The sequence below is a fragment of the Aythya fuligula genome, chromosome 1 (assembly GCF_009819795.1).
Source record: "Aythya fuligula isolate bAytFul2 chromosome 1, bAytFul2.pri, whole genome shotgun sequence".
NCBI classification, from domain to species: domain Eukaryota; kingdom Metazoa; phylum Chordata; class Aves; order Anseriformes; family Anatidae; genus Aythya; species Aythya fuligula.
In genome coordinates this window covers 197,925,015-197,939,702 of record NC_045559.1, presented here as the reverse complement: position 1 = coordinate 197,939,702, position 14,688 = coordinate 197,925,015, and the positions used below count along the sequence as shown (strand labels likewise).

Here is a 14,688-nt window from a genome sequence, read left to right as displayed (position 1 = left end):
AATAGAGGAGACAATGAGGAGAGGTGCTATGCTGGACCTCATTCTCACCAACAAGGAGGGGCAGGTGGGAAATGAGAAGCTCAAGGGCAGCCTTGGCTGCAGTGACCATGAAATGGCACAGTTTAGGATCCAGAGAGCAGTGATGAGGCAGCACAGCAAGCTCACTCCCCTGGACTTTTGGAGAGCAGACTGGCTTCTTCAGGGATCTGCTTGAGACAAAGCCCTGAAGGGCAGAGGGGCCCCAGAAACCTCACTAATATTCAAGAATCATCTCTTCCAAGCTTGGGAGTAATGTATCCCAACAAAAAAAATGTTGGGCAAAAACACCAGGAGGCCTGCACAGATGAATAAGGAGCTCCTGGCCAAACTCAAACAGAAAAAGAAGGCCTACAGAGAGTAGAAGCAAGGACAGATAGCCTGAGAGGAATACAGAGACATTGTCTGAACAGCCAGGGATCAGGTTAGGAAACCCAAAACCCTTTTAGAGTTAAATTTGGCCAGGGACATCAAGGGGAACAAGAGAAACTTCTATAGGTACATCAGTGATGAAAGGAAGACTAGGGAAATTGTGGGACCTCTCTGAAAGGAAATGAGAGACCTGGTCACTGAGGATATGGAGAAGGCTGAGGTACTCAATGACTTTTTTGCCTCAGTCTTCAGCAGCAAGAACTCCAGCACATGGCCCAGGCCCAGAAGGCAAAGTCAGGGACTGCGAGAATGATGAACCTCCCACTGTAGGAGAAGATCAAATTTGAGACTATCTAAGGAACCTGAAGGTGCACAGATCCATGGGACCTGATGAGATGCATCCATGGGTCCCAAGGGAAGAGGCAAATGTAATTTTAAAGCCACTGTTCATTGTATTTGAGAAGCCGTGGCAGTCTGATGAAGTTTGCACTAACTGGTAGAGGGGAAAGAGTATTTTTAATTTTTAAAAAGAGAAAAAAGACCCAGGGAACTACAGGCCAGTCAGTCTCACCTCTGTGCCTGGCAAGATCATAGAACAGATTCTCCTGGAAACTCTGCTAAGGTACATGGAAAATAAAGAGGTGACTGGTGAATGTATGAAGAGAGTTAAATGCATCGGTCATGGATGGTCATCACGGGAGTCATAAAATGTAACTCTCTGATAAAAAATTACCTATGATGCCCAACAAGAACTGTTTGGATTTTACAACAATATATATCTTGTTTCACTCTCTCCATGGATTTTCTCTCCAGCTGAATGAACTGGGAGACTTATTTTTCCACCCAGCTGGAAAACCTTTCTTAAAAAGCAAGTGTAAGATTCCTTCTTTCATAACTTTTCTAACAAAATATGGTTAAACCGGGAAATGGCAGTTCATCCTTTTAAATGGAGAGATACAAACAGATGAGATAGTTAAAAAAAAAAAAAAAAAAGGCAAAGAAAAAATATGTATCAAAGATATCAGATTTTTCAGGCAAAAGAATAAAAAAAATGAAGATGAAGATCCTCACCAAAAATACAGAGCATCATGCATTATCTTGCTGAGAAAAGAATGAGTATCGTGAGCCCATCTTACTGAACAAGCTGGGAACAAGCCTTTAAATGGAAAGAATGAATGCAACTTCTTTGAATTACTTTATTAACAAGCAGAATATGATCCTAATATTTCAAAGTGTAAAGAAAAAAAAAAAAAAAAAAGCCAAGGAAATGCAAAGATAAATGCACAAGGCCAGCTATTCTGGAGGGAGTAATGGAAAGTGTGACTCTTAAAACTCAAAGGGCTATTTTTGAGATTTTTATAGTGACATACAGATATGTTAGAGGAAACATATTTATGACATTTTTGTAAAGATTATATTGTTTTATGTTGGCTAAAGGAGGGAACTATTCATAAACAACTCAATTAATTGTGCAACATAACTTATGCATCAGCACAAATCATCATATCATTAATTAGAGACATATGATTGCATCTTAATCTAAGAATCAGCTGCAAGAGCCAGTAATTCAATGCTCCTGCTATGGCTAAGAACAGCTTGGTATCTTATGTGGGAACCACACTGCAAATGAAGGAATCCAAAGCACATATATTCATTTCCATGGAAATGCTTTACATTTGCATTCTATTTAAAAGATTACTGGCCTAAGAATTCTTGAAACTGCTTATGAAACTGCAACGTTTAAGTCATCCAGGGAGAATGCTGCATTTCAGGGCATGTCATGCAAAGCTATTTCAGGTGAATGACAACTTCTAGCTCTGAATTGTGTGCTCATCAACCCTTCAGATTTTTAAAATGTGGTTGCTGAATGTAGCTTCAGCGTTTTCTGAAAAACAGACCCCAAAAAGTACCTCAGACTGAGCATTCAAATGTTAGGGTGTGGACCTTGAAAATCTCATCTAAGTCCTTTCTCTGCCTTCTTAAATTATAATCACATCCTTATAACTTAAGTGCCTCTGTACCTCTAGCAGTCTTACACTGTAGAGAAGAGCTATCTCAGTTCTCATCTACAACTGCTAGGAAAAACAAAAAAAAACAAAACAAAACAAAACAAAGCACTGACAGTAAGGGTGCCTTGCCCAAAACACAAGAGGCAAGCAGTGTAAGGACTGTAGTCCAACACCCTCCCTCTCTCCCACTCCCAAGCTAAACTAGCAGCCTGATTTCCCATACATTGTATGCCTTTTTAAATGATTACTGAATTTCTCTATGCCATTCTCCAAAGATGTAATCTGATTACAGACTTTCTGTTCAAACTTTCTCATAACTGCAGCTGAAGCCTTGATATCATTGTTTAAATTTATCCATTTGAAAGCTTCAGCTGAGCATTATTATTCTGACAAGAGTTTTTCTAGACAGGGCTGATGAAATTAACTGAAGATGAGAGCCACAAATGAAAATCTTAATCAAGATTAATACCTGCATTGTTAAGGGTTGACAAGGTGGATGAACATAGTGATGCTTTCATCTAATAAATCTTTTGATCCTAAAAAAGAACCAAGGTTCTGGCCCAAGCTCTGTTTTGATGAGGGAGAGAGGGTTTTAATTTTGATGGAATAATCGAAGTGTTTCTCAACATTTCTGCCAAATGACAGGAGGTAAAATTCTACCTGCAGAATTCCTGCACGTTCCACTGAGATCCTGATGCTTCAAAGCACTTGCACTTAGGGTCTGTTTTTTGAGATAACTTGAGTCCCTGAACAACTGGTTATTAATTACAGGGGTATGGGGAGCGTGTGTCCTCCAGCCAGTGGCTGGTGTTAGGGAGCAGCCCTTTTATACATGTAAAACACCTTCAATCCTGAGCAACTGTTGAGCCAAGGTTCCAAATAAAGTATAATCTACAAGTCTCTTTAGATCCTTGTATTTTTAAATCCCTCATAATTGATAAATGAGTTCAGTGATCCCTCCCTGAGCTTGATGTCAATAATGCCCTTCTACCGAGTTCTTTTGATGAAGTGTGGACTCCCTTATATTTACATGTAAGATGCCTGCATCTGTTCCCCTGGCAGCACCTTGCCACCTTCCCTGTTCTAACGTGGCATATCCAGGTGTTTGCTGACAAGCCAAGGTGTAAACACAGTGTAAACAGTAGGGAATTTGGGAAAGGTTCTGAGGATTGAATCAAGGTGAAGAATTGAGCAGACAAAGCTCAGGCACAAAGGGAGAAGAACTGAGAATGCTTTGGAGGGTTGTTAATTTTGTTTTCCAAACACATCCAAGAGTTGACTTGAAAATATCAATACAAACTGTTCTGTTTCTATACTGCAGCACTTAAGCTTTCTCCCTCCACATTAAAGAACAGACTTACAAACCTGTGCTAGGAGACAGCTAAAGGAATGAAAATGGAAAAGACCAGCTCAGGTCAGAAGTGTAGATCAAACCTATGGTTACAGAAAGCATCTTTCCTGACAGCTGAACTCCTTTATCAAGTTTTTGGCCTCATATAGCACATCCCTTCTTCCTCAGATATTTCCAGCCCCTCGGTGGTGTCCAATCAGTCATGGTGTAACCACAGTTTAATGCAGGACTGAAAACCTCTAGTTACAGTGGGGAAAAAAAAAAAAAAAAAAAAAAAAAAAAAAGAGAGGGGAGGAGGGAGGAGAGTGAGCAGCTGGGGACAAGACCATCCAGAAAGAGTCAAAAAGTTTCTGAGAGTGACAAGCAAGGACTGAGGTCTTTAAACCTTTTCTCTGTATCCCTCACAACCATATGAATTACTGAACAGAAATTACAGTCAGGTCATAGTGACACAGTGAATTGCATTTAGGGAATTTAAAAGCATATTAGCATATTCAGCCTCTCTAAAGAACTGTAGTCCTTTGCTTTCCAGAGGCTTGAACAGGAACTCAGGTCAAAATAGCTAAACCTAAACTACTTGGAAAGTATTATACAGATAAACAACAGACATTGAATGCCTCTCTGTCTCCAGAGGTCAAGAAAAATGCATCAACCTTTTTTTTTTTTGTTTCTTCAAGAAGAAAATTTCTGTTAATCACCACCATTAATAGACATGTTTTTTCTTCCATAGCATTTTTGAGCGGTGGTTAAGAAGACACAGGCCCATCCTAGAAGTTTACCCAGCAGCCAATGCACCCATCGGCCACAATCGAGAAAATTACATGGTCCCCTTTATTCCTCTTTACAGAAATGGAGAATTTTTTATACCATCAAGAGAGCTGGGGTATGACTATGAGTATCTACAAGAACCAGGTAACACTACAATTTTAAGTCGAATTTGTTGCTTATAACATGGACAGTGACTGCAGAATGACTATATATATATATATAAATATATGTATATAAATCCTTCTATTCCAGTTTTTTTCCATAATATAGTCCTAAGTTGTACCTTCTTGTTTTCATATTTCTCATCTGGTGATATGCAGAGTCAACATAAGACCATTAGAAAAATCCCAATCAAAAATCAGTCACTGACATCATTCTTATCTAGCCTAGCTTCAATAAGGGCTGAATATGACCCAGAGAGTCAACTCATGATTAGAAAAGGGAGGAAAAAGTGCTGGATTTTGAGTCTGCTGTTTACCCAGTGTAGTGGGTTTACGTGGCAAGGTTTTGGTAGCAGGGAGCCATAGGGGTGGTTTCTGTGAGAAAGATCTAGAAGCTGCCCCATGTTTGGGAAGGGCCCCATTGTTTTCCAGATCTGAGCCAATAAGCGATGTTGTTTACGCCTCTGTGAGAGCATATTTAAGACAGGGAAAAAACGCTGCGCCAGACAGCAGCCAGGAGTGAGAGAACAGCCTTGCACGTGCCAAGGTCAGTGTAGAGGGAGGGGGAGAGGTGCTCCAGGCGCCGGAGCAGAAGTCCCCTGCGGCCTGTGGTGAGGACCATGGTGAAGCAGGATGTCCCCCTGCAGCCCATGGAGTACCGCGGTGGAGCAGGGTTCTATGCTGCAGCCTGTGGAGGAGACCACAGTGGAGCAGGTGGCCCTGCACCGACGGAGGCTGTCGCCTGTGGAAGACCCCTGCCGGAGCAGATTCCGGGCCGGACCTGTAGCCCGTGGAGAGGAGACCATGCAGGAGCAGGTGACCTGGCAGGAGCTGCTGCCCGTAGGGGAGCCAGGTTGGAGCAGTTTTCTCCTGAGGGATGGACCCCGTGGTACGGACCCATATCTGGAGCAGTTCTGGAAGAGCTGCTGCCTGTGGGAAGCCCACGCTGGATCAGTTCATCAGGGACTGCATCCCGTGGGTGGGACCCCACAGCACAGGGGACGAGAGTGACCGAGAAGGAGCGGCAAAGAAGAAGTGCTGTAGACTGACCATAACCCCCATTCCCCCATTCCCCTGCACCGCTCGGGGGAAGGAGGTGGAACAGGGTGGATGGGGGGGAAGGTGCTTTTGTTTTTTTTTTCCTTTGTTTTCTCACTTCTCTCACTTGTTAGTTGTAGGCAATAAATCTTACTATCTCCTTATGCCGAGTCTGTTTTGCCCGTTACAATAATTATTGCGTGATTTTCTCGTCCTTATCTCAATCCTTGAGCCCTTTTCACATATTTTCTCCCCATTCCTCTTTGAGGAGGGGGAGTGAGAGAGCGGCTGTGGTGGAGCTCGGCTGCCCACTCAAGCGGAACCACGACACCCAGCTCAATTGATAATGTGCAACATAAATAGAAAAAAGTTGATTTTCAGATTCTAGATGATTTAAGGGACAGCAGATCCAAAGCTCCTTTCTGGTTTACAAATGAAATAAAGCTGATCTCTTAAAACTCCAAAGTAAAATTAATCTGCATACCGAAGACCAACACAGTGTTTGTGCAGCACTTAAAATGGAGACCTGTTGGCCTTGTGCTTGTCCTGTGGTTATTTATACAGCATGCAACTGAATCATTCATAATGTAAATTTAATTTAATTGATTGAGTTTTGCTCTGTTTGGTAATGGTTTTGACTTGCATTGCTGTTCAGAGATGGCTTTGATTTGGGTGTCTTAGCCATTCTCAGGCACTGTGAGGAAAGAGGCCTGTGGGGCTTCAGATACCGGGAAACCTCAGGTAGATCAGATCTTGTGCTTAGGGTAGGGGACTTCATCAGTTTTGCTTGAGTCTCTTTATTGTCTAAGGTAAGGGCTAAATTCTGCTAAAGCTATCAAGTTGCCCAGAACTTAGGATTGCTTGGATACTTTGGCCTAAATCCTTTATAAAATTAGGCCATTGGAATGATCAGACACGTCTCACTGGAATGATCAGACCTGTCTGATGTTCGCCACCACCAAAAGCTACCAGGGTAGTGGGATGCGGTTACCTTTACAGAATATTGGCCACTGAAGGAATAGATTACTATGCATGTTTGCTTCTCCTGTTTTAGGCAGAAAACTTTCTGCTAATGTGTCTCTTCGGTTAAGAGGCAATTAAGAGCTAGAAGTCCAATAATTATAAAGCAAAAGCACTAGGGACATTTTAGCAACACTTAACATTCTTGTTGCTTTTTTTTTTTTTTTTTCTTTTATTGAAATTATATCAGTTCTCAGAAAACCACTGCTTTTCTTATGGATTTTGCTTACCAGTACTGTGAGTACTGTGCTCTCTGTGTACTTGATAAACTGTGAAATCAGGAATTTAGCTTGTTCATTCAATTCTCAGGTAAAATCCAGCTTGCAATTTACAGTCATCCAGAAAATGCATTTTTTTAAACTATTTTATGTGTGAGGAAAGAAATCTTCAACTCTCATAGATGAATGTTAAGACGTTATTTTCATGAAAACACAGAGAAAGAAGTCAATATTTCACCTAACACACCATAAAATATTTGGTCATCTCCATTTATTCAGAGGGAACACAATCTAATAAATATTTCAAATATAATCTCAAAATTATTATTTTGGTCTTATTAGATGCATTTTTGCCTTTTTGCTCATGTCACCACAATTTAGTTCCTAATCAAGATTAGAAATAAATATATATATATTTTAATGAGAGTCACCAGTTTCTGAAAAACACATTATTCCTAGAATCATGCCCCTAAAAAAAAATAAATTTCAAAGCACCATGACAGTCAGAAATGTTGAGTACTGAATTGGTACTGCAAAAGAAAGAAAATGGTAAATTATTTACCATGTAGCAATTCAATTCTATTGCCTCCTGATCTCTTGCCTTTCCCTAGAGGAGTACACAGTCCGTGGAAAATGAAATTCTTATTAAATTCGGCCCACGTTTTTAACACAGAGGTAAGGAAAGTACTTTCTTAATTATTTTGTGAAAAGATAATTCAAAAAGAGTGAATTAGAGAAAACAGTGAAATTCAACCTCATTTAGAAAACCCAGATAATCCTCAGACATTGTTCAGCCTTTTGTTAATCTCACTGACAAAAAGAGAGTTTAAGCTATTTCTTATCTGAAGGGAAGAACTGGTTAGAAGTGGAAAATGGCCTGGAACCACAAAATGCAGATATGGATTTTCTTAGTACTTCAGTGTTTAAACCCATCCTGTTCTCTAGAGAGGAACAATGGGTTAAGAGAAGTATTAGAGTAAACAGGAATTTCTTGATACAGGAGCTGAAGCAGGAAAGCCTGCCAACCCCCCTTGAAATCTCCCTTGTACTCAAGGATGCACAGAAATTTTATGTCTTGGCAGCAAGGGGTTACTAGACAGATAGGAAAAAAAAATAGAAAGAGAAAAACAAACAAACAAACAAACAAAAAATACATACTAGCTGTAAAAATCTGGGTGATCAAGAGGAGGTAACATCTCTGGATGCAGATCATCCAAATGAGGAGGAAGAGGACAAGCAGAGGAACAGGGATAGGACAGAGAGAGGAATGAGCACACCAACCAGGTCTTTTAAAGAAAGCAGCTGGAGGCAAGCAGCAACAGCAGCAGTTCTGAGATGCGGCACCAGCAGCTTGCTAGAGAACAAGTAGGACTATACAGAACATGATGGGGCTGGTTACAAGGAAAAAAAAAACTGGGAAAGAATCCAATGACAAAATGGTATTTTAATGCTAAATTATATTGTTGATCTTCTCATGAGGAAAAGCTGGTGCCTGGAGCCCTGCTTTCCACTGAAAAGCAAATCAATGTGTGACAGTATGTGGCTATTTTAATTGCAGTTTCATTTATTTTTATAAGTATGACAGCCCTGAAGCAGAAGTGGTCACAAATAGTGTAGATGGAAATCCATCCCTCGGGAATCAAAAACACATGTCAGAGCCTGTTTTCTGGGAAGCTGATTTGAGCAGAAACTGAAGCAGACACCCAACTTTGCTTGACATGAGAACCGTGAACTGTAAAACTGCCACAATTGGCATGGCTTACTGAAAATGAACATTTGTTAGCATCAATAAAAGAGATTTGGAAGACTAACGGCACCACCTAGCAATAGCTGTCAAAACAATTTGCTGTGACGAGAACTGTTCCAAGCACTTATCTTTGAAGGTCTAGACTAAGTATTTTCTTTATTATTGTTGTTGTGGTTGTTGCTGGTTGATTTTGTTTCTTTTGTTTGTTTTAGAAATAAGAACAGATAAACTCATAGACACAGCCCTGACTTTTACCCAGAAAATCTCCCTCTTTTAATGGGAACAATTTGATGACCACTCTAAATGTTGCTGGGTGACTCACTTTTTTTTTTTTGGACATTTTAACTAAGGGGCCTTGACACTCAGGGCAAAGAAAGGGATAAAAGCATTGTGATTACAATGCAGAAGGCCAGGTTGCTCATGGATATGTTGCAAGAGAGAGCTCAGATCCAGATTTTGCCTGCAGCTCATTTCTATTTCTGGCTCTTCAGCAGTTTTGTTGCACAATCACAGCCAAGCAACTAGAAAATGTGGCAACTGGCAAATATGTCACCACCACAGAGGGGCTGGGCTGGGTCCCCTTTCTCAAGAGCACACATTGTTGGCCAAGCTGTGAAACAGTGACATTGTGCATGGAAAAGCTTACGATAAAACTGTGGTCTGTGCAACAAAATGTGGATCCTGGGACAAGAGAATGCAATTAAAGGTGACAGTACTGGAGAAATGCTGTCTTGGGAAGTGGTTTACATTTCTGAAATAAATAAAAGATGAGAAGAGTTTGGGTCCCATGATTTTCTTCAGGCAGAGATAAGGAAGTGTAGAATAAGTTTACTTAAAACAGGTGAAACAACCAAAGAAAGCAAGAAGTAAAAAAAATATTCTTTGGAAAGAAGAGTATGAGCAGATTTTTTAACATTTATGTAACAGTGCTTAATGGAGGAGCATAAATATGTGTTTTAAAAGCTGCTTTCTTTTTTTTTTTCCCCCCCTTGGAGCCATTTAGATGTAGGAAACTGTTTTTTGGTGAGTTAGTAACAACTTAATAGCAGATAGCAGATAGTGTTCTCATATCAGGTAACCTATGGACATATCTCACCTTTTTTTGAGAAGTACATGTAAGAAAACTGTGAAAGAGAGGTCCAAGTGTTAACTGAGGTTGTCAAACAAAAAATAAATAAATAAACAGTATTGCTCTATAAATACACTTAGGAAATGTTTATTTATCTTCTTTCAGTACACCAAAGTAATCTGTTTTTACCAGTAATCCACTCTGCGGATGTGTCATCGTTGCCAGTGAGTGGGCAGGAATGCACAGCAATGTTACTATGCAAAAGTAACAGGCAGAGACAACTCTAAATGACTTCAGCATAGAAGGAAAAAAAAAAAAAAAAAAAAACCTGTAAGGCTCTTACCACTCATCTTACCACTCATACAGAAATGTTCTGGTTCTCACTGTTCCTACAGCCAGCCACATGATGTACGATGGGATGGATTATAGTTTTCAGATTTACCTGCCTTAGACTCAAAGTAGAACTGAAAGGGAACAGCTTGAATTTACATCATTAGATACTGTGGTTCTACTGTAAATAACCTACTAACACCCATTGCAGAGCATCTCTTTCTTCCAAGATAGTGGACAATGTCTGAGTCTTTAGACTATCTCTCGTCATCAGAACACATTATGAAAAACTTTCCAAACTAAGAATAAGAAAAATCTAATGAAGTTTGTGAGAGCTGTGAATTTTCCATCACAGCGGGTTCAAATGATCCTACATTAAGGCTGAGGGAGTCTATAACTTGAAATCCCTACCAGATCATCTTCCTTGTTGTTGGTTGTGGAAGTCTCACTAGCATTTCAGTTTGATCATCCAAAAGGATAAAATCAGTGAAACCATCCATACCATATCAAGGAAATGGCAGCAACTAAATGGAAATAACTTAATCACTAAGATGAGAAAAAAAATTGCAATCTTGAGCTGATGTTTGCGTTGTCTCAAAGTTTGCATTAAAATCTGGTGCTCCTTAACTGCCCACTTTAGGGGTAGAAAAGCATACCAAATGGAAGAGAAAGACTGCCAATATACCAGTTGGACATATGGTGATAGAAAATGATAGAAAATTTGTTTATTTCTTGGCTGGACATAATTTTTATTTTCAATTTGTAGAATTATCCCTTGACTTTTCCTTCCTCTAGTTTACATAAAAAGAATATCTAAAATATATAAATATTCTTTCAATAATATTTAAATATTAACTTATTTTTTTCCAGCCTTGGGATCCATTATATCAATAATGTAGTTTGAGATCACCACAAAAGGATGAATCAATAAAAGTTTACATTATTACCCTAAATATAGGAATCACACATTACTTTTTTTCAAAATTACAGTGCTGTAGTTTCCTACTCTCTCAATGACATCCAATGATCTGGGCAAAGGGGACTGTTATTATTTGTAAATTAAAAAGAAAAGTGGGGGGAGAAGAAGGAATAAAGGAAGGAAAGGAAGGAAGGAAGGAAGGAAGGAAGGAAGGAAGGAAGGAAAGAAGGAAGGAAGGAAGGAAGGAAGGAAGGAAGGAAGGAAGGAAGGAAGGAAGGAAGGAAGGAAGGAAGGAAGGAAGGAAGGAAGGAAGGAAGGAAGGAAGGAAGGAAGGAAGGAAAAGTGGAAAAGAAAAAAAGGAAAAAAATGAAAGGGAAAAAGGAAAGAAAAATGGAAATGGAAATGGAAAAGGGAAAGGAAAAGGAAAAGGAAAAGGATCTGATGTATTAAGAGTGAGAAATGTTACGTTGCTGTTACCTAGAGCTAACACTCTTTGAGAAGAAAGAGAACATCAAGAGTGGAATGCTAAGACCGTGATGGAGGTTAATCACTGCTATTTTCCTATCAGAAAGAGCAAGAAGAGGTATTATTGGTGTTAGTCACTAATGGAAGGCTAGATATCAAGCACCAGCATGACCTGGCTTGCTCTTGCTTTGTTATGAACCTAATGACTGAAAGGACAGCTTTAATCAATGGCCATGGCACCTTCCCGTGAGGATTATCCTTTGACTCCAAGCACCAATACAGAAGGAAATGAGCTGGCATTGGCTAATATCTCCCACAACGCAGCTACATGGGAGCTTCACTCCCTTGACACTTTTCCCAGATAGTCACTGTGCTCTTGGGCCTTGCACAGTTAAAGATTAAGGCATTATGGTAGCGTAGTCCTCTAAATTCCAGTTTGCAGGATTTCTGCAGGGCAGCCAGGCCAATCATAGGTTTTTGGTGGTATTTCAGTCACAGACTACAGATTATAGCGTGCCCTGGGGTGCTCCATCCGCTGACACTCAAGGGTTGCCATGGCAACTTTGTGATAGAGAAGACAAGCATCTTTTGTGCAGCAAAAAGAAGTAGAAAATAGGCAGTGGATGCCAGGAGGTGGCTGTTGCCTTTGAGCTAATTACAGAAACTGTACAGACTGAGGTTGAAAGCAAAGAAAGACATGTTTGACAGAATATCAGGATATAATAAAATACATAAATTTCTTCTGAGAGGTACTGCTGTGAAATGCGACAACTCTTCATCTCAAAGTCATGCTGTGTTTTACCAGTGAGAAAGTATTTCAGGTTTCAAAGTTATATTGATGGAGGAGAGAGTCTGTTGAAAGACAATATACAAATTTATGAAGTCACTTAAAAATCCTCACTTACAGATAAATTCAACAAGATGTAGAACTTTGTGATAATTCTTTTTCTATATTATAAAGACCATATCTGTTATGTATTAACTTTCATCTATCACATGCATTCTCCAGTTTGAATAACCAAATTGTTTCTAATTTAGTCATGTTTACAATATAAACCTGATAGATTTGCATTAAAAAACACTGGGATTATGGAGTAAAGCACACAAAGTTAAGAATTGCCAGAATTGTGCTTTTAAGTCATAGTTCACCCTCTAGGCCTGTATCTGTGTACTATTTTTAACTGCACACTATTTTACCTAGACCCCCACCTTACTACACAACCTATCTAGCATTCATTAAGAACCAGATGTCCAAGCCTTTTGAGTTTTGATTTTCTTTTTCTCAGTTAAGCAGTGTGTAGCCTAATATATGATTTATTGAACACTCTTAAAATGTTGTCCTGAAAATGTGTCATCTTGCACTTTTCTTTGTGACAATCACTATAGCAGCTGTGTCCTGCAGGAATATTAATTTATATTCACAATGCAGAGGATTCAGTGAATGGTACCATCCTTCCTTATTTGACAGATGAGAAATGAAGGATTAAAGAGAGAAGGTACCTCATACACAGAGGTTTGCAGAACTATTTCTGAACTTATCAAGAACCTATTTATTTATTTTTAATTCTTAGTGTTATATAGCATTTAAGTGTCTAATGAGGACAGAAACAGAAGGCTGAACATGCAGACTCTTGCAAATCCAATCTCAGAATACAAAATTGGATTAACTTGAAAACAAGGACCAGAAAAGTAAAAACAAAGCATTCCCCAAAATGAAGCCTAGTTGAAGGGAAAAACCAACCAACTCCTGCCTAAAATCAGCCTAAATTGGAATATATCTCAGAAAGTGATTCAGACATCAAATGTGGTTTAAATTTGAAGGTACCCCAAACCAAAATAATCTTTTCAGAGGGCCATTACTTCTACTGAACTGGAAGATGGCAGGAAAATATTTATAATTTTAGGGGGAAGCAGCTGGGGAGAGGTACCGCAGTTGCCAGAGGCTGGGTAAGTATTTTGTGAAAAGATCCTGGTAGGCTTAACCTGTTCTTAAACTCTTACTTGTACTCAGCTTTGGTTATTGTTGTTAACAAGATGCTAACCTAGCAGGACCTTTGGCCATACTTTTTCAAATTGCTCTTGGGTTACATTCTTACAGCTTTCATAAAACCATAAGGAGCACTGGTGATAGTGAACTCTGCTCCTGTCTCGAATACAAAAATGGAGAAATTTTAACTATAAGGACTGAAGGTATTTGTTTAAAATTGTTTTTAACATTCAATTTGTAACAATTTAATATCATTTTTTTACTCTGAACTTTCCAGTATTATCTGTTATACAGCTTCTGTAAACTGATACTACATTGCATCACGTAAAACAACCTCTGTTTTTCTCCTTTTTTTTTTTTTTTTCCAGCACTTGATTCTTTCCAGGAATTTTTAATACCATACCTTGAGCAAGCCCGTCAGATCTGGCCCTGGCTGGTTGGTGCAGCTGTGATTGGAGGTATAGTTACTGCTGTGCTCTCTAGCCTCATTCTGGCCTGCAAGAAGAAAAGAGCAGGAACTTCTCCAGAGATACAACCCTTACTCACAGAAAGTGAAGATTACAACAATATATCTTATCAATCCCATTTCTGAAGACCTCCAGTAACTCAATGATGTTAGTAAGGTGCTAATCAAGCATTCAGTGTTTGATTCATGTTTACAAACACCTTGTTGAGGTGTGCTGTAAAAGCAGGCTGGACAGTTTTGTTCCTCATGCCTCTTGTAATCTCCAGTGTTCCAGTAACTTATCAGATACACTACTCCAAAATCTCTCAGATCCAACATGTTACCATGCCACCCAAGGAACACCTTGTATTTCCAATGCTTGATTAAATAACGCTTCTATGAACCTGACTGCCTTGTGTGTTGGTTATTCAAATGTATAATTCTCTGCTCTTTTATTTGCTTTCTTACATCTGTAGACTCTGATCTTATAGGCCAATCCATGTGAAGAAATTCACAGGGCACAAGTAGGTGCATGGATTTAGTGAGAGGCACCTGACTGCAAGATCAGTGCTACATTCATCCTGTTCTTCAGAGCCTCATAGTTTAGTGAGAGAAATGTGCTGTGTCTCTGAGCAGAGTGAATGACCCAGAGACACATTTTTCTTTTAGGTTATATTTTCCTTCCAGCTCCAGTAATGCCCTGTTTGTCCTTGATTGAACATCAACAGCAGCAAGCGGGCTCTAAGGAACTGC

At 39.5% G+C, this 14,688-nt stretch overlaps 1 protein-coding gene across 1 annotated transcript in view; it reads left to right on the top strand.

Moving 5' to 3' along the window:
• The window catches only part of TYR (tyrosinase), a 51,984-nt gene extending 37,902 nt beyond the window's left edge, over positions 1 to 14,082 (top strand). Inside the window, exons 4-5 of the mRNA XM_032206816.1 lie at positions 4,499 to 4,680; positions 13,859 to 14,082. Coding sequence (XP_032062707.1) covers positions 4,499 to 4,680; positions 13,859 to 14,082 — 406 coding nt within the window. The remainder of the gene's footprint in view (positions 1 to 4,498; positions 4,681 to 13,858) is intronic.
• Positions 14,083 to 14,688: the final 606 nt, after the last annotated feature.